The sequence below is a fragment of the Chiloscyllium plagiosum genome, chromosome 22 (genome assembly GCF_004010195.1).
Source record: "Chiloscyllium plagiosum isolate BGI_BamShark_2017 chromosome 22, ASM401019v2, whole genome shotgun sequence".
Taxonomy (NCBI): Eukaryota; Metazoa; Chordata; class Chondrichthyes; order Orectolobiformes; family Hemiscylliidae; genus Chiloscyllium; species Chiloscyllium plagiosum.
The window spans coordinates 42,902,754-42,928,585 of record NC_057731.1 but is presented as its reverse complement, the minus strand read 5'-3'; the positions used below and the strand labels follow the sequence as shown (position 1 = coordinate 42,928,585).

Below are 25,832 nucleotides of genomic sequence, written 5' to 3'. Positions count from 1 at the left end.
ACAATAAGTCGCAAGTTTCTGTGGTTTGTGTCTCCAAGAAATATCATAATCCCGCTTTTGCTCCATATTGATTCAAAACTGTTAAATTGCTATGTGTATATAGGACATACCGAGGCAAGACAAATCTAACCCGACCAATTAGACCCCTTCAGCCCAATCATCAGTAAAGTACGGAAGGCAGCATCGATAATGCTATCAAGCAGCACCTGCTCAACAATAAACTGCTCAGTGATGCCCATTTTGGGGTCTGCCAGGGCCATTCAATTCCTGACCTCAACTACAGTGTTGATTCAAACATGGGCAAAAGAGCTGAATTCCAGAGATGAGGTGAGAGTGGCAGTCCTTGACACCAAGGCTGCATTCGACAGAGTGTAGCATCAAGGAGACCCAGCAAAACTGGAATCAATGGGTATCAGGAGACAAACTCTCTGGTAGCTGGAGTCATACCTAACACAGAGGAAGATGGTTGTGGTTGCTGGAGGTCAGTCATCTCAGCTCCAGGACATCCCTGCAGGAGACCCTCAGGGTAGTGTTTAGGCCCAACCTTCTTGTGTTTCAACAATTTTCCCTCCATCATAAAGTCAAAACTGGGGCTGTTCACCGATGATCACAGTGTTCATTGACGACTCCGCCAATATTGAAGCAGTCATGGTCAAATGCAACAAGCTCTGGACAATGTCCAGGCTTAGGCTGACAAGTTGCAAGTAACATATGCACCATGCAAATGCCAGGCAATGACCATTTCCAATAAGAGACAATCTAACCATTGTACCTTGACAGTCAATGATATTACTATCACAGAATCCCCGTTTATCAACATCCGAAGGATTACCTCTAACCAGAAACTCAACTGGACTCATCACATAACCAGCAGCTACAAGACCAGGTCAGAGGCTAGGATATTGTGGTGAGTAACTCACCTCCTGACCCCAAAAGCCTGTCCACCATCTGCAAGGCACAAGTCAGGATCGTGATGAAATATCCCCTACTTGTCTGGATGGGTGCAATAATATTCAAGAAGCTTGACACCATCCAGGACAAAGCAGCCTGCCTGTCACCAGATCCATAATCACCCACTTCCTCCACCACTGACGCTCAGTAGTAGCCATGCATGCGATCTACAACATCCACTATAAAAATTTCCCAAACACCCTTAGACAACATGCTCCAAACACCCAACCACCTCCATTTTAGAAGGACAAGGGCAGCTGATACATGCTAACATCACCACTCGCAAATTCATCTCCAAGCCACTCACAATTCTGACTTGGAAGTGGAATCACCATTCCTTTATTGTCATTGAGTCAAAATCCTGGAATTCCTTCTTTAAGGGGATTGCGGATCAACCTACACATTGTGGACTGCAGCAGTTCAAGAAGCCATCTCATTACCACCTTCTCAAGGGCACCTCGGGACTGGCAATTAATGCTGGCCAGCCAGTGATAGCCACATCCCATGAGTGCATTAAGAAAAAGAAATTTGCCTTAATGTTGCCAAAACAAATTTTATATCAACACACACCTAGTAAGCCCAATATTCCATTTCCCATACACATTGAAGGAGACACTCTAGAATACGCTGAGCATCTCTCTCAAATGGCCACTGTTGACAAGAACTATCAGCACTGGATCAGTGCCACTAACTCAACCTTCTACAAACTACAGCAGTGGATGTTTGGCAAAGACCTCCACAAGTCAACAAAAGTTCTAGAGTAACAAGCAATTGTCGCACACTCTGGTACTACAATGAGAGAGAGAGAGATGGAGTGTTAATCAGCAACATATTAAAACACTAGAGCAGTTCCACCAGCAATCCTTCCATTATATTCTCTGGATTCAACTAATTAGAGGACAATCAAACAAATGACAACACACTTCCTGAAGCCAGTTACAAAGCATTCATTCAAAATGGAACAAGATTGATGAACAGTTATTTTTCAGGCAGGATTGTAGAGTTCCCAAGGGGTCAGTGCTGGAAACCTTGCTCTTCTGGATGTATATTAATAATCTAGACCTGTGTGTACAGGAAAAATTTCAAAAGTTGCAGATAGAAAACGTGGAAATATTGGGAATCATGAGATAATGTAGAATTTTGGATGCACTTAGGTTGACATAAATGTGCAACCAAGCTGTGGATGAAATTTATTGCAGAGAAGAGTGAAGTGATTCATTTTTGTGGGAAGTACGCAGACAGGCACTATAAATTAAGGATACAGTTGTAAAGGGGACATGGCTGTATATTTGCACAAATAAGTAAAAGGCAACTGGAGAGGTTGAGAATGTGGTTAATAAAGCATATAGTATTCTCGGGGTTTATTAACTGGGGCAGAATACAAAAGCAAGGGAGTTGTATTTAACTTGCATAAAACACCGGAGTATTACATCCAATTTGGACACACATTAGGAAAACATGAGAGAGGAAGCCGAAAAGGTTCTGTGAGAATAGTCCCTGCGATGAGCAATTTCAATTATATAGTCAGTCTGGAGAATATTTGGAAGGTTGTGTTGGAGAAGCCTTGGTCAGTTATTGCAGTGTTTCTTGTAGATGGCACACACTACTGCCATGAGGAAGAAAAGATATTAAATTTGATAGAAAAGTCAAAATCACAAGGGGCCTGGATAGAATAGATAGGGAGAAACTGTTCCTATTGCCGCAAGGGAGAACCAGAGACTGTATGCTTCTCCAAACTCCCGAGTGTATGTTTAAGCTAATTAGCAGAAGAAACAATGACAATATGAAGAAAAATATTTTCACTTAGTAAGTTATAATCTAGAATACATAAAGACTGTGGATGTCAGTTCGATTGAGGAATTCAAGGAAGAATTAGATCATTACCTGATAAAAAGGATGAATGTGCAGGGAGAGAGCATTCGATGAGTTGTATCAGAGAGCCAATGCAAACACTAACCATTCTGTAACTATTCTACAATTCTACTCCTGTTAAATTAACTTTGATGGACTAGACAAGACAAGACATCTGGATCATTCCTTTCTTTGTCCCAACCCTCACCACCATTCACAATGGCTCAGATACTGAAGCAGTCTGATCCTAAGTAGCAAAATCTGAATGTGTCTAGGCTTGAGTTGATAAGGGACAACAACATTAATACCACACACGTCAGACAACGACCACCAACAAGATTTAATTGTTCCTTGAAATTCTCTGAAAGTGTGTCCCCCACAAATATCCTAGAGGTTGTCATTCACCAACAGTTTAACTGGAGCAGCCATATTAATACTGTGGCTACAAGAGTAGGTTAGAGGCTAGGAATCCTCAATTTCCCTGTCCGCCATTTACAAAGCACAAGATTGCAATGGGATACTCCCTACTTGTCTGGCTGAGTGCAGCTCCAACAACACAAGAAAACTGACTTCATCCCGGGTAGAGGAGCCTGCGTGACTGGCATAGGGTATGCCATCTACAATAACTGACCAAGGCTCCTCCAACACAACCTTCCAAATCCACAATCTCCACTACCTGAAAAGGACAAGTTGAATGGGAACACAACCACCTTCAAATTCCTCTCTAAACTACTAACCATCCTGACTAGGAACTTTATTGCAATTCATTCACTATCTCTGGATCTAAATCCTGAAACTATTCCTAACAGCACTTAGTTGCCCCTACAACACAGGACCACACAAAGGACTGCAGTAGTTCAGGAAATTAGAAGTGGGCAATAAATCCAGGCCGAGCCAGCAACATCCACATCCCATAAATTAATAAAAGAACTGGACGGTTTGCTTTATTTAAACATTATCAGCAAAAGAACACTGTGCTCTTTGAACAGTGCCACTGGAACGTTTACATACACCTGAACACGAAGACAGAATCTAATCTGTCTAAAAAACGGCATTACCAATATTGCATTACCCACTCCTCACTGTACTGAAATGACTGCTGCAAAATCAGAATACCAAATTTCCTCAACATTCCTAATTTCCCAATGCAGAGAACAAGAATAGCTCCAAGAATAGTTGCCTGCATTCCTCTCCAAAATAGGAATGCCATCTATAGAGATGGTGCTGGACAACTTAAAATGCATAAAAGGTGGAAAAATCCCCAGATCCTGATCAGGTGCACCCTAGAACTCTGTGGGAAGCTAAGGAAGTGATTGCTGGGTCCCTTGCTGAGATATTTGGATAGCCACAGGTTAGATTAGATTAGATTAGATTAGATTCGGGAAGACTGGAGGTTGGTTAAAGTGGTGCCACTATTTGCAAAAGGTGGTAAGGAAAAGCAGGAAACTAAAGCCTGGTGAGCCTGACATCAGTGTGTGGGCAATTTGTTGGAGGGAATCCTGAGAGACAGAACTTACACGCATTTGGGGAGGCAAGAACGGATAAGGGATAGTCAACATGGCTTTGTGCATGGGAAACCATATCTCACTAACTTGATTGAGCTTTCTGAAGTAACAAAGAGGATTGATGAGGGCAGAGCAGTGGATGTGAGCTAAGTGGACTTTGACAAGGTGATGCATGGTAGACTGCATGTTAGATCACATGGAATACAGAAAGAACTGGCCACTTAGATACAAAACTGGCTAGAAGGTAGGACACTGAGGGACAGAGATGGTCGAAGGTTGCTTTTCAGACTGGAAACCTGTGACCAGTGGTGTGCCCAAGATCGGTGCTGGGTCCATTGCTTTTCATCATGTATATAAATGATTTGGATATGAACATAGGAGGTATATTTAGTAAGTTTGCAGATGACATCAAAATTGGAGGTGAAGTGGACAGCGAAGGTGGTTACCTCAGAGGACAACGGGACCTTGATCATCAGATAGACCTTTGGGTCAAGGAGTGGCAGGTGGAGTTTAATTTAGATAAATGGGAGGTGCTACATTTCGGAAAGGCAAATCAGAGCAAGACTTACATAATGGCAAGGTCCCAGGGGAGTATTGCCAGGGGAGATCTTGGAGTACAGATTCATAGTTCCTTAAAAGTGGAGTTCAGAGTATAGTGAATGCTTGACTTTATTGATCAGTGCATTGAGTATAGGAATTGGGAGGTCATGTTGTGCCTGTACAGGACATTAGTTAGGCCACTTTTGAAATAGAAGCTTGAAGGGATTCAGAAAATATTTATAAGGATGTTGCAAAGGTTGGAGGGTTTGAGCTAAATAGGGTCAATGGAAGCTGAATAGGCTGGGACTATTTTGTCTGGAGCATCAGAGGTTGAGGGTAAACATTATAGAGGTTTATAAAATCATGAGGCATGGATAGGCTAAATAGACAGGGTCTTTTCACCAGGAGCAAGTCCAAAACTAGACAGCATAGGTTTAAGGTGAGATGGGGAAAAAAAAAAGAGGGGCAACTTTTTCACGCAGAGCATGGCGCATGTATGAAATAAGCTGCCAGAGAAGGTCAGAGGTTAGTACAATTACTACATGAAAGCATCTGGATGGATTTAGAGGGATATCGTCCAAATAATGGCAAATGGGCTAGATTAATTTAGGATATCTAGTCGACATGGACGAGTTGGATCAAAGAGCTGTACAGCTCTATGACCAGTGTTTGGCCAGGAGGCTGAATGAAACCATTTGCCAACTGAAACAGCAAATTCAGTTTAAAATTCTCAATCCTTTGGTACATTGTGGATATAGAAGCTATTTGTAAGATCTATCCAATTCAGTTTGGAGCTGCTGCTCTTTCCCCATTTTCTGCAAATTCATCCTCCACAAATACAGATCCAAATGTCTTAAAGTTTTCATTAGTGTTCATGGAATCTGCTTCCAATGGGTAGTGACCTTTCTGAACTTAAGACCTTCTGATGAAATTTCTTGTTTCCCTCAAATTCTTTTGGCAATTATTTTAAAATCTGAGACACTTGGTTTTACATTCTATCCTTTGAGAATCCATACAGTTAAGAGTGCTGCTTTCCTGAGACAGGGTCACATCTGTTAATTGCACACACTGATCAGAAGAAGCCCACGTAGCGCACCTCTTCACACTCAACAAAGCATCTTCAACTCTGCTCAGAAGCACAGCCGCAAGCAGCAATTACTCTCATAACTGCCACTTTAAAAGCATTCCACCAGATATTCACATTCATCCAAACATTTCTTCACCCAAAAATAACCTGCAATATATAGACTATGCTTAACACTCTGCATTGTTTGATATGTTAATATAACAAGAACTAGGCCAAGACAGGTGCAATGCACATTAGAAGCAATAAGTTGCTCTCTGCAAAACTCAGCAGGACCATTGCAGTTTCTCTGGATTGTATGTTAAAGCCCCAATTCTATCTGCTGCATATTAAACAGATTCACTGTCACCATTCTGTACAAAATTAATAGATATCCCTATGGACAGAAAATCCTGGTTAAAGATCAGGCTATTACAACCCCAATTCACACCCTCTTTTCCTCAGTGGTCAGAGTATTGAGTGCAAGGGGTTGGGAGGTCATGTTACAGCTGTACAGGACATTGGCTAGGCCACTGTTGGAATATTGCGCAATTCTGGTCTCCTTTCTATCGGAAACTTGAAAGGGTTCAGAAAAGATTTACAAGAATATTGCCAGGATTGGAAGATTTGAGCTATAGGGAGAGGTTGAATAGGCTAGAGCTGTTTTCCCTGGAGTGTCAGAGGCTGAGGGGTGACCTTATAGAGGTTTCTAAAATCATGAGGGGCATGGATAGGGTAAATAGACAAATCTCTTCACTGGGGTGGGTGAGTCCAGAACCAGGAGGTATAGGTTTAGGGTGTGAGGGGAATATATAAAAGACCTAAGGGGCAACATTTTCACAGAGGGTGATGCGTGTATGGAATGAGCTGTCAGAGGAAGTGGTGGAGGCTGGTACAATCGCAACATTTAAGAGGCATTTGGATGGGTATATGAATAGGAAGTGTTTGGAGGGAAATGGGCCGGGTGCTGGCAGGTGGGACTAGATTGGGTTGAGATATCTGGTCAGCATGGACGAGTTGGATTGAAGGGTCTGTTTCCATGCTGTATATCTTTATGACTCAGTCAGTGACCACACTGTATTACAGTGCCCAATTAGGTACTCTTTATCACAGTTCACAACCATGCTTCCTTCCTGTGTCTGCCTCAATCCTGGAGGGGATTGAGGCAGGTTTAGAGATCCTATATTTCAGTTCTTACGGGTATCTGTCGCAGGCTTCTGGTCAAAGTTCACATAATTGCAACTGTAACCAAAAGAAATCTATTTTGCAAACATCTGTCATGCTGTTGAGCCAAAGCACAGTGCTCACCTTCAGTTCAGGGGCTCAATAATCAATATGAACTAAGAACAAACATGCAGTGTTTGGGGTCACATGCTTGAAATAACCAACCTGACCTCTGCCTTGCTGAGCATGCAGTTTTAGCACTTCATTCAATGAATCAGTGTCTAGACTATCTGGTTTCTCTGTATTCTTTCATGGGATTTGGGCACTGGCAAACCCTAACTGAATTTGAACAGAGTTGCTTACCAGGTCAAGTGTTGTCAAGTATGGATTCGCTGTTCTCCCATCTGCTTTTGATGAAATCAGTGTGATGAGGATTTGGTACAAAGATATACAAGTGCCAACTTGGTGAAGTTGGGGATTTCTAAGTTTTGCTCTGACAATAACTTAGATGAGCAGACAGACTCAAAATTTAGAAAGTTGAAATTGCATGCCAGAGAAATGGGCTAACAAGTCTTTTATCCCTCCACCCATAAAACCAACTTTTGTTGTTTATTTAATTCAGTCTGATGTTTTAACTACAACCACATATTGGTAGCTCATAGCTATTTATTTGTGATTAGAATTTACGCACTTGCAATAAAGAATAGTTCTTGTTACATGCAGAAGCCCAGTCAGTGTTTTGATATCATGGTTTAACAGACAGGTAAAATCAGGGATGTTTTGCATGCTTTGATTAAATCATTAACTTGTGATGACCCTGGAAATAGTTTGTTGACTTTCCCAAAGAGGGTGATAACAGTAGTAACAGTCACTTGGAGGAGTGCAACGAGTCTATGGAGCAAAGTTACAGCAAAAGACAGGCAATGAGAAAAATAAAACTCAACTTCAAATGTGAAAACTTCTGGAGGGTCTTCCAGGGAGATGTTGCTGATTTTTTTTTTGCCTTTATTCTTTCATAGGATCACTGTCAAGGTCAGCATTTGCTATTTTGACACTGCTTGATTCTCTTTAATTTGGTAGCCCATTTCAGAAGGCAGTTAAGAGTGAACTACATTGCTGAGGATTTGAAGTCACTTATAGGCCAGACCAAGTAAATGCAGCAGATTTTATTCCCTAAAGTGACAAAGGTTAGACAAGATTTTACTTCCATCTATCATGATGGGATTTGAATCCAAGTCACTGGAATATTAGCAGAGGCATATGGATTACTACTCCCAATGACAATATACCCACTTCACCCAATGAATTTTAGGGTATTTAATGGAGAATAAATGGGTTTTAAATGCTGCAAAGTCAAAGGCAGTCTGGAGTGTGACAATGCATTAGGTTTTACCATTCTGTGGAAGGAGATTTGATCCTGATGTACACTGGTTCACTGCAGATAGCAGCTGTGTAACACAATCTCAAAGGCAGCTAGATAACTAAACTGAAAAAGTGTTCAAATGTTATTTACTCGACAATACCAGGCTGCCAGAATGGAACAAAGACATTTTGTCCAGTACAGAACTAAGCCATGCATTTGAGACCAGCCAACCACGACAGCGTAATTTGCGAACTGCTGTAATCATTTTTCACAACCAAAATACTTTAGAGTCAAAAAACGAGTAACATCTAGTCACTGCTGTAGGAAACAATGGCCAGATATGCACAGTGGCAAAGTAAGATCCCATAACCAGCAACATTTTATTCACAAGATAACCTGCTGCTTTGAAGAGGTGTTTAGTTTTCCCTGGTGTGACATGTTCAGCCCTGGTCTAAAGTTACAAAGTGGTATTGTAGGATCACTTACGGTCAGATGGGATAGGGGGATTGGAGAGACAGGAATTCAGCTTTCCATCTCAGCCAAAAGACAGCAAACTCCCTTGACAGTGCTGTGTTCTTTCGCCACTGTACTGGAAGTAGTATCAGCTGCATCATTTGGCACTTTAGTGAGTTTTGAACCTATGGCCTTCTGACAAGGCAGGCATGCTATACACTGAGCACAGCTGACTTTTGGTTTCAGTAATATCCACTGACTGAAAAGGGATTGTTCTCAGGGGAACTGTGAAAGCTGCATGTAGAAACTACTATTTGATAACAGTTATTCTGGGATAAATGGTTGGTACGTGACCTCTGTCCCAACGAGAGATTGTCATTGACTACTGTGATATGGTTAAATAGGTTAAGACTATGACGTTTCTACAATCTTTACATTTCTCATGTTTGGAAACCTCCACTGCTGCCAATAATGAGGCCCCTGCATTCACTAGTTCCAAGAACTGAGTCTGAAATCCCCTGACACTGAGAAAATACTATGTAGTATCTAAATGCCTTTGCTGGGAAGAGATTAGGACCAGCACAGCTGGTATTAGTGATTGCAAAGTAAGCTGAGGAAAAGCAGGTAGCTTTCAGGGAGGAATGATCATTCAGATTTTGACTTTTTGGTGGGGGTGCCTGCAGCAGCAATCTCCAACAAATGCCAGACTGTTAAATTTGCAGTGTTTAGGAAAGAGAAAGGGAATAGTCATCATGAAGGCCTGATTCTCCTCACTACCCTCCTGATTCAGGGAGCAGGATATTTCAAATATACCTGTCTAGATCATTACATTCCATTCAGCGTGAATGAAATTTTCAAGCTGTCACCTAGAACAACAGATTTTGTTATAACTGTGCCTCAAATCTTTGCACTGTCCCTGTTAGAACCTAACTGTGTGGATATCACAAGAGGACAAATAGACTGAGTTCTAATGGCCACTACAGCTGAATAGTCCTATCAGCATGGAAGAAAGTTAGGAAAAACAAAATATTAAAATACACTGTACTATGAACTGAACTGAACTGACTTAGAATCAGCTTTGCTCACCTGCTAGAGTGTAGTCCATGTCAAATCCAAAACATTTAATCTTCTCCATTGCCAAACTGCGGTTTACAAACACTCTGAAAAGAAGGAAAAACAAGTTCATTGCCACAAGGAAAAATGAAAGAAAACGTAAGGCGGAAAATACATATAAATAGTCAGCATAATCGAAAAGCAATGAGAGAATGCCAGAAAGTTGGGGGGAAGAGAGAGAGAAAAGAGAGAAGAAAGCACAGTAGTTCTGATTACCTAACCTTTCCCTGAGACAAGGTCAAAGCTAAAATGTCAGGAACATGAAACAAGGTTGTTATAGATTAAAGGTTTATGCACTTTGAAAATAGGATTCTTGATTCGGCAAAAATACTGTTTGATAACCTTCCATTAAAATAATTGCTTGATGTTACAGAACATTGTTATAAGAAAAAGTCGAAGTTTTTTTGCCTTGCACTCATCAGGACTTGGGGCCTTGATTCTAAAATCTTAGGAAACAAACAGATGGTATAAAAATATGGTCCCAATTGGTTGGACCATGGTTTGCGAGGCGATACAACAGGAACTAATAATTATCAATATTAGTAGAAATTAAACTCTAACCAGGCAAGTATATCAATTCATCAGGGCTTTGTCATGGAGAATGCAGCAGGAATTGACAATCGTTTTTATCCTTTCCTCAAAGAAAAAAGCTGCAATATATGGGCAAATTCCTTTCACCAATAAAGGAAATGAGTAATGCAGGTGAACATACATAACCTCTACCACTTACAAATTGATTCAGCGATAGCCTGACTACTCATATTAAATTGGAGGAGAAAGTGAGGACTGCAGATGCTGGAGATTAGAGCTGAAAATGTGTTGCTGGAAAAGCGCAGCAGGTCAGGCAGCATCCAAGGAACAGGTGAATCGACGTTTCCTGAAGAAGGGCTTATGCCCGAAACGTCAATTCTCCTGTTCCTTGGATGCTGCCTGACCTGCTACTCATATTAAATTGCCTTCTGGTGTAATCCTTAACAGAGTTGGGATTATTTGGTATATGCTGCTCTTTCGCAGAATCATACCTCATGTTGGACAAAGTTGCAAACAAGGATTGGTTCAACAGTCAGCATGCTGGATTTCAATAAAACTAAATTTAAAACATTCAGTTAACCTTGCAGTGAGATTAATTTATGTTTGCTGGAAACTACATATATTCATACACAGGATCCTTTGCTTTGTAAGAAAAAAAATAATCTGTTCATACTCAAATTTTTCATTCGGGAAAGTTTTATGAAAACTACTGTCCCCTCCCTCCTTTCCCCATCACCAAATACTGACCAGTCTCTCTACTTGGTCCAAGTTAAACCGGCTAACTATAACTGACAGTTAATATTTCCTGCCACACCCTTATGCCAACCATGTCAAACTAATCCGCACCTTCTTCTCAATCCATATAAATTACAGTACCCTTTCAAAGTTTGGTTTCTTGCCTCTCAGTCCTCATGAACACAAGACAAAAATACATCCACTTGGTATTTCTTTACAACAAACTTTCACTTACTATTACTGATCAGGGATTGCTGTTTTTCCTAAAGAGCTATAGATACAGGGAAACCAGAAACTGAACTACCCATGAAAATGTTTCAACACGTTTCAGTTGAACTGTGCAGACTGGTAGAGGTTTAATTAAAAATTCAAAATTATTAGAAGTCCCTCAAATTTGACACAGAACTTATGACTATAGATTCTAAATTGTCAAGGACCCAGCTCCTATCCCTGTGGCACTATGATAGTTACAGATTCCAAACCCAAACATGACTCATTTAACCTGGTTTCCTCTTTGCTAACCAATCTTCTATTTGTACTATTATTTTACAGCTTCACTAAGACCTCCTATTATCAATAATATCAAAGATTCCTACACAATGAAATTTTAAAATCAATGCCCCACATTTACAGATTAGTCAAACATGATTTCCCTTTCAGAGAACCTTGTTGGCTCTGACTGACTACATTAAGACTTTCTGCTATAACTACATTAATGGTAGATTTCAGCACTGTCCCTATAACAAATGTTCTTTGAATTTGCCTGTGATTTTCTACATTCAAACATTTTTGCATAAGGAATTAACTTTACTATTTTCCAATCTGATGGGATTTATGTAGAATCTAGGTAAGTTACAACAAATGTCATCTTCACAGCCACTTGTTTTAAGACCCTAGGATGCAAACCAACATTTCTCTAAACATTTCCTCAATACCCTTACCCTGGTGATTACAATTGGCTTGAATTCCTCCCTTTCTTTCACCTCTTGATTTATGAGTATTTCTGGGATGCTGTGTTTTCTACAGTGAACCCTGATGAAATATTTAATCTGCACAGGTCAATGTGGCACTAGGCATTAGCATCATCTGCAAAGATAATGAGAGGGTGGCGCAGACTTTATTTGGCCAACATCAGATATCTGACTGGAAAATTTAATTCCTTTTTATATAACCAGCTCACAAATCCAAGTGAAACTTGGCTTTATGTTCCCAGACAGGGACTAATTCAGATGATGTATAATGCAGAAGCCAAAGGGATTGCATGGCCTATTTCTACTACAAATCCCCAGGAACAGTTTGCAAATTTAAATTCAGATGAAAAGGTCCAAAACACGGGTTTATCAGGTGTTTGACTTTACAAAGGATTAACTAAATTGCATACCAATCACAAATAAAGCCGAACTCACTTCACAACTTTACAAACTGCACTTCTGAAATTTCTGAAGTTTGCTCATTTTTGATAAAATTCTGATGGGCATGTTATAACATGTAATTAGAACCAAGAAGTTTCAAGATTCTGCTGAAGATTCACAACCTGAAACATTAATTCTGTTTGTGTGTGTGTACTTCCAGCATTTCCTGCATTCAGTTTCAGAATTTTCTTCTGTGATGTGGGGAAATGTGGAAAATTGTATGTGGATAAATAACTGTTCTCAGACAGGATTCCAGTAGCAGTGTTACAAATTGCCCAATCCACAGGGCAGAAAGGGGCAAGGGATCCACATCACTACTCAGTAAACCATGTAAGCCAGTGAATTCATGCATGTTAGAAAGACCACTTGGTTGTGGTGTCCTCCACATGGTATTCAGATTCACCACAGTTTCCAGCAGTCATGCCCTTATCAGAGAGGGAATTATGGGTGAATAACAATGCATTTTCATATCAACTCAAAGATTTGTCCCTCTTATATCACAAATCAAGCTATTTACCTTTAAACATCCAGATTTAAACCTGTTCAACCTCAGCAATAACACGTTCAGATTCAAGCAGCTCGTTAAATGGCTGACTGCAATCTGATACAAACATACCTGACCATGCATATTCTCCTTGTTCAAAGTTGATTTAGTCCAGATCACATTCAAGGGCCAAGCTGTTTAGCAATCTCAATACTGACTTGAGAAAATAATAAGCAGCCGATAGACTTTAATGTGTTGTTTCATCTCTCAGGATATTGACAGCCCGAACTTATGTCAGAATGTTGTTAAATGCAGCCCAGAGCTTTAAACTGATATATTGCTTAAAGCCCACATACTCTGCAATACCCTTCTTGTGCCTAGCTGGCTATATTGTTTAATTTTACATATACTTTTAAAATGTGCTTAGTCTAGCTTGAAACCTTAATTATGTGCAACTAACTCTACAAGACAGCAAAATACCTAGTGCTAACTATCTGGATAAGCTTTCTCAACTGCCCCATGCCTCTCAGTTAGTTGCATTTCCTCAATATCTAGACCCTTGAGTAAACCCTTCAAGTGTAAAATTCACTGCTACATACCGGTGGTAAGCCTCACGTCGGTATTTCTTCATGTTGCTAGCATCCATGGTCCCAGAAAGGTCAGCATTGAGTTTCTCACTCCACGAGCACATACTTGCTTCAGTAATCTGAGTGAGGAGAGTGACAAAACGTCAATCCATAGCAGAAATACTACCAAATGTTTCAGGTCTAACTCCATGGAGTAAACTTGAGCATCAGCTGGCATTGAAGGAAGTAATGCTTCTGCAATCTTTATAAAAGCTTAACCCAGTGACAAAGGTCACTATTGAACACAGTCTCCAGTATAAAACATCTACCTTCTGAAAACTCGCTAGCTACCTCCCCTTTAAAAGGCAGCAAGTGTTTCGCTTTGAGGATAACTTTTCAGGTTATTGGAAATATAAACAACGTTCAGATGAGCTAAGACATAGGAGCAGAGGTAGGCCATATTGCTCAAGTCTGCCTCGACATTCAATGAGATTATGGCTCCCACATTTCCTCTATAGCCTTCAATTTTCTTAGGGATTAAGACTCTGTCCATTTCAGCCAAACAGATCAGTGTCACGTACGTTAGTCAGCTTTTATTTCATGAAACATAGATGTTGGGTGGGCAAACAATTATTGCCCATCACTAATTGCACTAGAAAAGGTGGTATGCTATCTTCTTGAACCACTGCAGTCCATTTGGGATAAGAAGGTGGAAGCAGCAGAGAGCTATGCTCAGTGCAGTTAGGAAAGGAGTTCCAAGACAGAGAAGGGCAAAAGAGTTCTCAAACTGTATTCAGGTAAATAGTCTACACAGTAGGTTTATAAAGGAGACATAGCTGCAATCAGTGTGCACCAGGTTGGATGCACAGTTGAGATCAAAGTGCAGTAGGTTCCATTCATCTGAATTGTTTTAATAGTACATTCAGTTAAAAAGCCAGTAGTCTACCCCTAAAACCTATACCCTCAGAGTTCTGACCATTTGCCAGTTATTTCCTGCCCCTCTTTTCAGGTGCAGGAGCACCTGAAACTAGCAAGAGAAGAATGACTTGGCCAAACAAAGGTACTCACTAATTATAAGCAGCAATTAGAAAAAGTGTATTTGAGAAACATCAAGGAATTTCTCTTTCCGTTATATTCATTGCCTGGAAAAAAAGCATAAATTCATACAAAATGGCATCAGATCAGAAAGACTAGTAAAAGAATCCAAATGAATCACTTGAAAATTCACAAAAATAAACTAGACTGACACATAAAATACTTCTGATAAATGACCAGCTAATTATGTTTTGGTGTCGGCTAAGATACCAAGAGAACTCCCTGTTTAAATAATGTCCTGGATCTTCAATATCCACCAGAACAAGCAGTTGGTGACTCCATTTAAAGCAAAGTTATTTCTTCAGTCCTGGTCTGTAGCATAAATCAAATCAAATCTTGGGACAAGTTGAAATGGAATAACATTTTGATTTAGCTGATAGCCAAATGTAGTGTGTTTGTTGATGACAATCCGTTTTAACTCAAATCAGTACTAGCATTAACCATTTGTTTCCTTGCCAGGACACAAGAGAAACTCACTACTCACCTTTGAATAATGTCAATGGATCTTAAGTATTCACTGGAACTGATCAATGGGTTTCAGCATCTCATCTGAAAAAACAGCAGCTCACTCAAATGCCCTAGTTTGTCTGCTAAAGCCTTGTACCAGGCTTGCATTCATAGCCTTCAGAAAAAGAGAGGCCAAATGGTCATTTGTATAACATTGAATAGCTTCATACAGTAAAAACCACATCTAGTGTACATATAAATGCTAGGAAAGCATTTATTCCCATTGTTAATTGCCGAATCACATCGCTGTGGGTCTGGAATCACACATAGGCCAGACAAGGCTAGGCTGGCAGTTTCCTTCCCAAAAGGAGAGTAGTGAACCAGATGGGTTTTTCTGACAAACAACAATGGATTTGTAGTTATTATTAGACCCATAATTTCAAACTTTATTGAATTCAAATTCCACCATCTGCTGTCAGGGTATTCGAACCCAGGTTCCCAGAACATTGGCTGCCTCTCTGAAACAACAATCCTGCAATAATCCCACACATCTAGATTATCTATGAACATCAGCACCCAAAGCAGCTTGCACACAACATGATACAATATTAAATATCCAGATATTTAATTACATGTCTCCCAATGGCTCAAATATCAGCTTCTCATCAAACACGGGCTCAATGTACTCACTCATATTACCAATTTCTATTAAACTGTCAACAGATCGTTCCCCACTAAGATGCATGGTCTCCAGAACACATCCTTCACTCACAACACAAGCTTGGCACAAATGTTCAATGAGAATTGGCAGGTACAGTTGGTTGTGTATGTAAGGTTAACTGCAATATTCTGCCCTGCCTTCCGTTCAACTACAGAATACCATGAGTGTTTTTTTCCTGCCTGCTCTTGTCACTCTGTTAAAACTCAAAATAAAAGGGACAGTGGAAAATAATACAAAATGATTGAGTGACAGGAAACAGGTGTATGGTTGTTTTTTGGGCTGAAGATAGAATTATAGTGCAGGTCCCTAGATGTCAATATTGTGACTCTGGCTTTTCTTGATGTATATTAAATAATCTAGACCTTCATGTACATAGTACAATTTACAATTTGTGGACAACAAGTATCCTGAATAATGAGAAGGATAGTATAGATTTTCAAAAGGACAGACAGGATGGTGGAATGGACAGACAAGTGGCAGCTGAAATTGACTGCAGAAAAGTGGGAAGAGAATAATTTTGGAAGGAAGGACATAAAGAGATAATAAACAGTAAAGGGCACCATTATAAAAGGGATGCAGAGGCAGAGGAACCTAGGTGTAGATGTGCATAAGTCATTTGAAAATGGCCAGACAGGTTGAGACATCAGTTAATAAAGCTTACATCATCTTAGGCTTTATCAATTGGAATACAGAGTACAAAAGCAAGGGAATGATGCTAAACTTTTATAAAACATCGGTGCGATCTAAACCAAAGCAATTATGGCCAGCCCCGAGCATCACACATTAGGAAGGGTGTGACAGCCTGAGACAGAGTACAAAAATGATTCAAAAGGAATGGTTACAGAGATAAGAAGTTTCAGGTATAGAGATAAATTGGAGAGTTGTACGCGGGTTAAAAATGAAGTGCTAAAAAGAAACTCAGCAGATCTGGCCATATCTGTGGAGACAGGAGTAGCGTTAATGCTTAGAGTCCAATATGACTCTTCTTCTTAGTAGAGAAGACACTTGATAGAGATATTCAAAATAACAAATATAAAAGGGAGAAAATGTTCTCATTGATGCAAGATCCAAGATTTGAGGTAATTGGCAAGGAAGCAATGAAGACACCAGGAAAAAAAGGTTTTCAGTGAGTGGTAAGGGCTTAGAACATGTGGCCTAAAAGTAGAGACAACATGAATGAAGACTTTCAAAAATAAATTGAAATCATTACCTGAAAAAGAAAAACAATCTGTAGGGCAATGGGTAAAAGGCAGAGTGGAGACATGAGCGAAATTGCTCCTTCTAAAAATATGTTGAGTCATGGCAATCACTCATTAACAAGTGTGACTGTCCACCTTTTTATTCTAATTTCCACTAATCCCACATCACCAGTCTTGTGTTCTGTCAATCCTTGCATGGCTGATGAGGCTGTGAACACAGCCATGACAAGCTGAATGGCCTCCTTTAAACGTAACCATTCCATGAACAATACAAAGCCTGGTTAGTGTCTGAACTGGAAGGCCTTGGAGAAAGTGCAATGTTATCATACCAGAATGATTGCTAGAGTCCAGGAGTTAAATTATGTATCACACAAACCAGGATTGTACTCCCTGGAAGTTAGAATAGAAGTTAGGTAGGCATTGATCAAAGTTCAAATTATTAATATAAACAGATACGGCAAAAGAGGAGAAATTTCTTGCACCAACTGGGGAGTCTAGGAGCATGGGCAGAGCTTAAAAATTAGAGACTGAACTTGGAGTGAAATTAGAAAACTTTTATACGCCAAAAGGTGGTAGAAGTTTGGAACTCTCCTCCACAAATGGCAATTGATTCAAGATCAAAATTAACTTTAAAGAGATTGAAAAATTTGCTAACGGGACAAAGGCGGAAAGATATGGTATGACTCCATTTTTCAGGCTTGAATGGCCAAACAGTTTCCTTTTGTTTCTATGTTGCTACAAGAATCCCCTTACAAGATGGCTCCCAAGCAAAAGCTGAAGGTAAACTACTTCAGGTCATTGCCAAAAGGCCAATAGTAAACTGCTATCACACAGCAAAGGACAGAGGATAATGATAAAATAAACCAGAAAATCTATTTGCACAAATCAGCCAGTAGGCTATTTGAAGGCATCAATCTCATTTGTGACAGAACAAACAGAGGGGTCAGGAAAACTAGTTATTTATTAATGTATCATAGTGGGTTGTCAGAAATCTGCAACATTGGAGCCAGGGAAAAGAAGAATTGATTATTGCAGCTGCAGAAATTTTTCTAGAACAAAAAGAATTGAAGGATTCCCTTATGGAGACCATTAAAATTAAGCAAGAGTTTGATAGGATAGTTCAATAAAAGATGGTTCCACTTAAGGAGGGAATGAAAATTAGCTGACATTAATAGCCATGCTTATTTTAAAAGAAAGAATCTGAATTTTACAAGAGAGTGGTAAGAATGTGGAACCACCACCACAGTATGAAAGAGGAAGTAAATCAAATTAAGAAAGGAATAGAAAGATGCACTTCTTTTAGGCATACAACCTTCTGCAATAGTATTCCTCAGATTCCTAATTTAATCACGTCAATTGCTGTGATCAAAGCTCTGAAATTCCCTCCACTGTGCTGTACTTCAAGATGTTGTTAAAAACACATTTGAACAAACTTTTATAGTTACCTGGCCTAATATTGCCTTTTGTGGTTTGGAAACCAATTTTGTGTGATAACTCATGATGCACTTTGGGTAATTTTATTGCAAGAAAAGGCACAATTAAAAATACATGTCAGAATTGTTGCTGATGAAGTATACTCACAAGAGGATAATGTGGAATACAAGCACTGGTAGATACCAGTTGAGCCAAAATCTGTTATAAATGCTGCGTAATTCTAGGTGCATTTGGTAAAAACCAAAATTTAAAATAGCTTGATGAAGTGGAGAAGACAAATCAGAAAGCTCCTATGAAGAGAAAACGCAGGACCAAAACTTTCTATGCCATAAAATCCAAAACTACATGACTGGAATTAACTATCAAACTGGAGTGATCAAGTTACGCATAGTCTGATTGCATGGTGGAGCAAGCTCAAGTGACCAGGTGGCCCACTTCTGCTTCTATTTTACATGTTTACATACCAGGTAATTAGCCTCCTCTCACCTTTGTTTTTCTTTACTTTCAATGGATGTGGACATCACTGGCAAAGCCAGCTTTTGGTGCCCATCATCAACTGTTATTTGGTTGGAACTGAGAAATAGGAAAGAGATGATCACCTTATTGGGATTGTATTATAGAACCCCCCTCCAGTCAGCAGGAAATTAAGAAACAAATTTGTAAGGAGATCTCAGTTATCTGTAAGAATAATAGGGTGGTTATGGTAGGGGATTTTAACTTGCCAAAAGTAGACTGGGACTGCCATAGTGTGAAGGGTTTAGATGGAGAGGAATTTGTTAAGTGTGTACAAGAAAACTTTCTGATTCAGTATGTGGATGTACCTAGAGAAACTGCAAAACTTGATCTACTTGAGAAGTAAGAGTCAAAAAGTGTGTCACTGGAAAGAGTGTCGACATTCCGAGCACAAGCTCTTCAACATTCCTGAAGAAGAGCTCATGCTCAAAACATCAACACTCCTACTCCTCAGATACTACCTGACCAGCTGTGCTTTTCCAGCGTCACACTTTGACTCTTATCTCAAGCATCTGTAGTTCTCACTTTCTCCTCCTCTTGGAAAAGTAAGGCAAGTGACTGAGGTGCCCGTGGGAGAACATTTTGGAGCCAGCGACTATAATTCTGGCTCTAATTCAAATAGATTAGATTACTTACAGTGTGGAAACAGGCCCTTTGGCCCAACAAGTCCACACCGACCCGCAGAAGCGCAACCCACCCAGACCCATTCCCCTACATTTACCCCTTCACCTAACACTATGGGCAATTTAGCATGGCCAATTCACCTGACCTGCACATCTTTGGACTGTGGGAGGAAACCGGAGCACTCGGAGGAAACCAACACAGACACGGGGAGAATGTGCAAACTCCACACAGTCAGTCGCCTGAGGCGGGAATTGAACCCAGGATTCTGGCGCTGTGAGGCAGCAGTGCTAACCACTGTGCCACCATGCCACCCACTTTAAACAAACGGTGATGGAAAAGGATAGACCGGATCTAAAAGTTGAAATTCTAAATTGGAGAAAGGCCAATTTTGACCGTATTAGGCAAGAACTTTCAAAAGTTGACTGAGGGCAGATGTTTGCAGGTAAAGGGACAACTGGAAAATGTGAAGTCTTCAAAAATGCGATAGAGAGTCCAGAGACAGTATGTTCCTATTAGGGTGAAAGGCAAGGCTGGTAGGTGAAGGGAATGTCAAATGACTAGAGAAATTGAGGTTTTGGCTAAGAAAAAGAAGGAAGCATATGTCAGATATAGGCAGGAGAGATCGAGTGAATCCTTAGAAGAGGCTCAAGGCAGTAGGAGTATACATATGATGGGAATCAAAACAAGAGCAAAAAGGGGACATGAGATAGCCTTGGCAAATTGGGTTAAGGAAAATTCAAAGAGATTTCACAAAAATATTAAGGACAAAAGGGTAACTAAGGAGAGAGGGTAACTAACTCAAAGATCAGCAAGGAGATCAAGGCCCCTCAAAGATCTCCTGTGGAACCACAGGAGACGGGGGAAGATACTAAACAAGCATTTTGCATCAGTGTTTACTGTGGAGGACATGGAAGACATAATGTGAGCAAATAGATAGCGACATCTTGAAAAAAAATGTCCATATTAAGGGGCAGCACGGTGGCTCAGTGGTTAGCACGGCTGCCTCACAGCACCAAGGTCCCAGGTTCGATTCCAGCCTTGGGCAGACTGTGTGTGGAGTTTGCACATTCTCCCCGTGTCTGCGTTGGTTTCCTCCGAGTGCTCCGGTTTCCTCCCACAGTCCAAAGATGTGCAGGTCAGGTGAATTGGCCATGCTAAATTGCCCATAATGTTCGGTGCATTATTCAGAGGGAAATGGGTCTGGGTTGGTTACTCTTCAGAGGGTCGGTGTGGACTGGTTGGGTCAAAGGGCCTGTTTCCACACTGTAGGGAACCTAATATTACAGAGGTGTTGATGTTAGATGTCTGAAAAGTTGATAAATCCCCAGGACCTGATCAAGCGTACCCAAAAACTCTGTGGGAAGCTAGGGAAATGATTGCTGCGTCCCTTGTTGAGGTAGTTGGGTCATCGATAGTCACAGTTGAGGTGCCGGAAGACTGGACTTTGGCTAACATGGTGTCACTATTTAAGAAAGGTGGTAAGTAAAAGCCAAGAAACACTAGACCGGTGAGCCTGATATCAGTGATGGACAAGTTGTTGAAGGGAATCCTGAGGGATAGGATTTACATGCATTTGAAAAGACAAGGACTGATTAGTGAGTCAACATGGTTTTGTGTATGGGAAATCATGTCTCACTAACCTGATTTTTGAAGAAGTAATGAAGAGGATTGATGAGGACAGAGCAGTGGACGTGATCTATATGGACTTCAGTAAAACATTCAACAAGGTTCTTCATGGTAGACTAGTTAGCAAGATTAGATTACATGGAATACAGGAAGAAGTAGCCATTTTGATACAGAACTGGTGGAGGGTTGCTATTCAGATTAAAGGCCTGTGACCAGTGGTGTGCCGCAAGGATCGGTGCTGGGTCCTCTGCTTATTGCCATTTATATAAAAGATTTGGATGTGAACATAGGAGGTATTGTTCATACATTTGCAGATGACACCAAAATTGGAGGTGTAGGGGACAATGAAGAATGTTACCTCAAAGCGTGACAGGATCTTGATCATATGGGCCAATGAGTGGCAGATGGAGTTTAATTTAGACAAATTAGGTGCTGCATTTTGGAAAGGCAAATCAGGGCAGGACTTATACAATTAAATGGTAAGGTCCTGGGAGTGTTGTTGAACAAAGAGATCTTGGAGTGCAGGTTCATAGTTCCTTGAAAGTGGAGTCACAGGTAAGTAGGATAGTGAAGGCGGCGCTTCGTATGCTTCCCTTTACTGTACAGAGCATGGAGTAGAGGAGCTGGGAGGTCATGTTGCGGGTGTACAGAACATTGGTTAGGCCACTTTTAGAATAATGTGTGTAATTCTAGTTTCCCTAAAGGGGCAACTTTTTCATGTAGAGGATGATGCTTGTGTGGAATGTGCTGCCAGTGGAAGTGGTAGAGGCTGGTACAATTACAACATTTAAAAGGCATCTGTATGGGTATATGAATAAGAAAGGTTTTGGAGGGTCATGGGCCAAGTGTTGGAATGGGACTAGATTAGTTTAGGATATCAGGTCGGCATGGATGAGTTGGACTGAAGGGTCTGTTTCTATGCTGTACATCTCTAATGAAACTATGATTGGCTTGCTGGGCCTTTTCAGAGGCAGTTAGGACTGTTTTGGGTCTGGAGTCACATGTAAACCAGATTGAAGGACAGCAGATTTTCATCCCTTAATGTAAAGGCCTTTAATAAAGCAGATGAACTTTTATAAAAAACAGATTATAGTTCTATGGTCACCATTAACAGGAGACCGGCTTTATAATCCGGATTTATTTAATTGAATAAAAATTCCATCAACTACCACAGTAGTTGCAAACCCATTTTAGAGAACATTAACTTGGACCTCTGGACTACTGGTCCAGAGACCTTACCACCATACACCTTCCCCACAAACAATCCCAGCAATGGCATTAAATGTACAGTAGAGCTCCCCCCACTTTTAAATAGAAAGTAAAACGCCCACAACATTGCCTCCATCAAATACTACTAGGTTTTGTACCCCACAAGGTTAAATACATAGTCAAGCTTCCTCTACACTTAAAAACGAAACATGAGCTTCGTCTACATCGTGCCCATCAAATCTCCGGACAGGTACAATATGGAGTTAGACACACCAACATTCCAACATACCAGAAAGTTCACCCACTAAAGAAAACAGCTTTTGTGGTGTTTGTTTTTATTTTCTACAATAGAAAACAACAACACCCTAAAAGGCAAAACAGAATTTGCTTTTGAGAGATGACCTGTTCCAGAAAACAGCTGCAAGCTCAGATGCTTTGTCAGAAGGATTAAATCATCGGCGACCCGGACAGTCAGCCTCACATTGAAATTGAAGCTTGGTTTTAAAAAAAACAGGAATCAGGAACGTTCCTGTTTAAAATTGGAGATTGGTGAACAGTTAGCTGGGGCAGCAAATTATAAATGAGCAGCACACTGGAAGTGAGGGGAGAAACCAGGAGAGGATCAGTTTTCGATAGTTATCCAATAATACATGCAGAATATAGTTTTGAAAGAGCACAAGATTAGACTCTGCTGTTGTCTCAGGCTCATGAATGAACAGTATAGAAATTCATTGTCTAGACTCAGAGGTATTGACTGGCAACTCAGGTTAAGAACTCAGACTTGCTGTTATGTTTAAAACCCATATTCCAACATCAGATAGCACCTCAAGACATGGGGAGCTTAGAGGAAACTCAAGGACAAAACCTGTAACCAGATTTTTCACATGTCTCATACCTTCTAAAAATAGAAATCTAAAAAAAAAAGGAAAGCACTTCTACAATTCTAAAATCTGGGTCATGAAATTCCACTCCTCAAAGCGCAAGGACATTAGCAGCGTGCTCAATGACAAAGGAAATATGAGACAAGTACAGAAAGGCACATCTGACTAAGATGGAAGCTCTAAGTTTTATCTCCACTAATAATACACACACGAAATATTACACACACTCCCATGAAATTCTGGCCTGTTTTTGTATACATGGTGTAGGCTCTTCCTTCCCAGTTTCCAGACTCCTGGAGGGTTATTCTGATTTTGTGTACTTTAGTTGTCCATTGTACATCTCACCATCATGGAAACAAAAAACAGGGAAAGATATGGAACAGCATTCCCCAAAAGACAATCAGTTTACACAATTGCAGAAAGTTTAAAAAAACTCTCATATTACAAGTTTTAAAGATAAAAACACAACAGCATTCTTTGAGTAGAATGGAGAAACCTTTCTGGATTTTGCTGATAGAAGGAACCAAGGTACAGGTAGGTCAGTCAGGCCATCTAGATTACTCCATCATTCAACTAGATCATGGTTGATCATCCATGTCAAAGTCACTTTCCCGGTCACCATTTTCCTTGATGTAGTTAGAAATTGATAAGTTTGTAGATGCCACCTTCAATATACTCAAAAATGGAGTCTCTGTGGCCCTTTGGGGCAGAGGATTCCAAAGATATATCTGCCTGAGTGGAGAAAATCCCCCTCATCTCAGTCTCCAATAGCCTGTTTCTTCCTGAGTCAGTGTCTGTGTCTCCTGGTTATAGACACTCCATCCCCATACTCATGTGATCTTTTGGTTCATGGAGTTACAAGCATAGTTGTTATACTCATAAGGGGCAAGGGTATTAACCTTTGTCCACCTCAAAATGATCCAGGAGCACAATCTTACCAAGCAATTATTAAAAGAATCAGACTTTGTATGAATCTACTGTTATTAATATATAAGCTCCATTGCTGTTTCTCACAATCACCTCCCCACCCCAAGGCATTCTATCTGTTGTCAAAGACCATGAATGGCAATATCCACCTAGCTTAACTGCTAGGCACCTCGCCCTAAACACACTTTTGTGCAACAGTTCATGACACATTCCAAGCCTTTGAAAGTCGGAATTAGGACTGGTTGAACAGAATCAAACCCACATCTTCTGACTGAAAGCCAGATCAATTTAAAATTGAAGCCTTAAAAAGGAATTTATTAATAGTTATTAAGCATGTTAACCAAAACAATTTTAAACAAACAGTTTAAATTAATACTTTTTAAATATTTATGTCTCAAGTCCACAACTGCACACACAATCCTCCAGGTGTGTTCTACGGCTCTATACAATGGCTAGACATATTTTACTTCTTATATTCGAATACTGTTGTAATAAAGGCCAATGTATTATTTATTCTCTAGTTGCTTGCTGAACCTATATATTAACTTTCAGCAATTCATCAACAAGGACACCCTAGTCCTTTTGAAATTCAACACTTACCGGTCTTACACCATTTTAAAAAGTCCTACTTTTCCTGCCAAAGCATATAATTCCCATTTCTCCACACTGGAATTCCATCTACAAAAATTTACCTATTCACATAGCTTCTCCAAATGTTCTACAAGTGTATTTGCATTATCCTCACTATTCAGTTACACTTCCACCTCATTTTATGTCATTTGCTAATTTAAAAGATAAGTATGTAACTGTCAGGCAGGGAGGAAGATATAGAACGCATGAGCCGTGGTTTACTAAGGAAGTGGAATCTCTGGTCAAGAAGAAGAAGGCAGCTTATGTTAGGACAAAAATGTGAAAACTCAGTTAGGGCGCTTGAGGGTTACAAGGAAGTCAGGAAAGACCTAAAAAGGGAGCTCAGAAGAGCCAGGAGGAGACATGAGAAGTTGTTGGCGTATAGGATCAGGGTTAACCCTAAGGCTTTCCATAGATATGTCAGGAATAAAAGAATGACGAGAGTTAAATTAGGGCTAATCAAGGATAATAGTGGGAAGTTGTGTGTGGAGTCAGAGGAGATAGGGGAAGCACTAAATAAATATTTTTCGACAGTGTTCACTATAGAAAATGAAAATGTTGGCGAGGAAGATACAGAGATACTTGCATCTAGACTAGAAGAGATTGAGGTTCACAAGGAAGAGGTATTAGAAATACTGCAGAGTATGAAAATAGACAAGTGCCCTGGGCCGGATGGGATTTATCCTCGGATCCTATGGGAAGCAAGGGAAGAGATTGCCGAGCCTTTGGCATTGATCTTCAAATCATCATTGTCTACAGGAATAGTGCCTGAGGACTGGAGGATAGCAAATGTGG

The 25,832-nt window shown here is 40.3% G+C and overlaps 1 protein-coding gene across 2 annotated transcripts in view; it reads right to left on the bottom strand.

Moving 5' to 3' along the window:
• Positions 1-25,832, bottom strand: part of nt5c2a (5'-nucleotidase, cytosolic IIa) — a 78,694-nt gene that overhangs the window by 47,470 nt on the left and 5,392 nt on the right. The window contains exons 2-4 of one of the 2 annotated variants that reach the window (XM_043712882.1): positions 14,800-14,873; positions 13,765-13,871; positions 9,977-10,050 (exon numbers count right to left, since the gene is read on the bottom strand). In XM_043712882.1, coding sequence (XP_043568817.1) covers positions 9,977-10,050; positions 13,765-13,856 — 166 coding nt within the window. In that variant the 5' untranslated portion in view covers positions 13,857-13,871; positions 14,800-14,873. The remainder of the gene's footprint in view (positions 1-9,976; positions 10,051-13,764; positions 13,872-14,799; positions 14,874-25,832) is intronic. The other variant, XM_043712881.1, reaches the window with a different exon arrangement.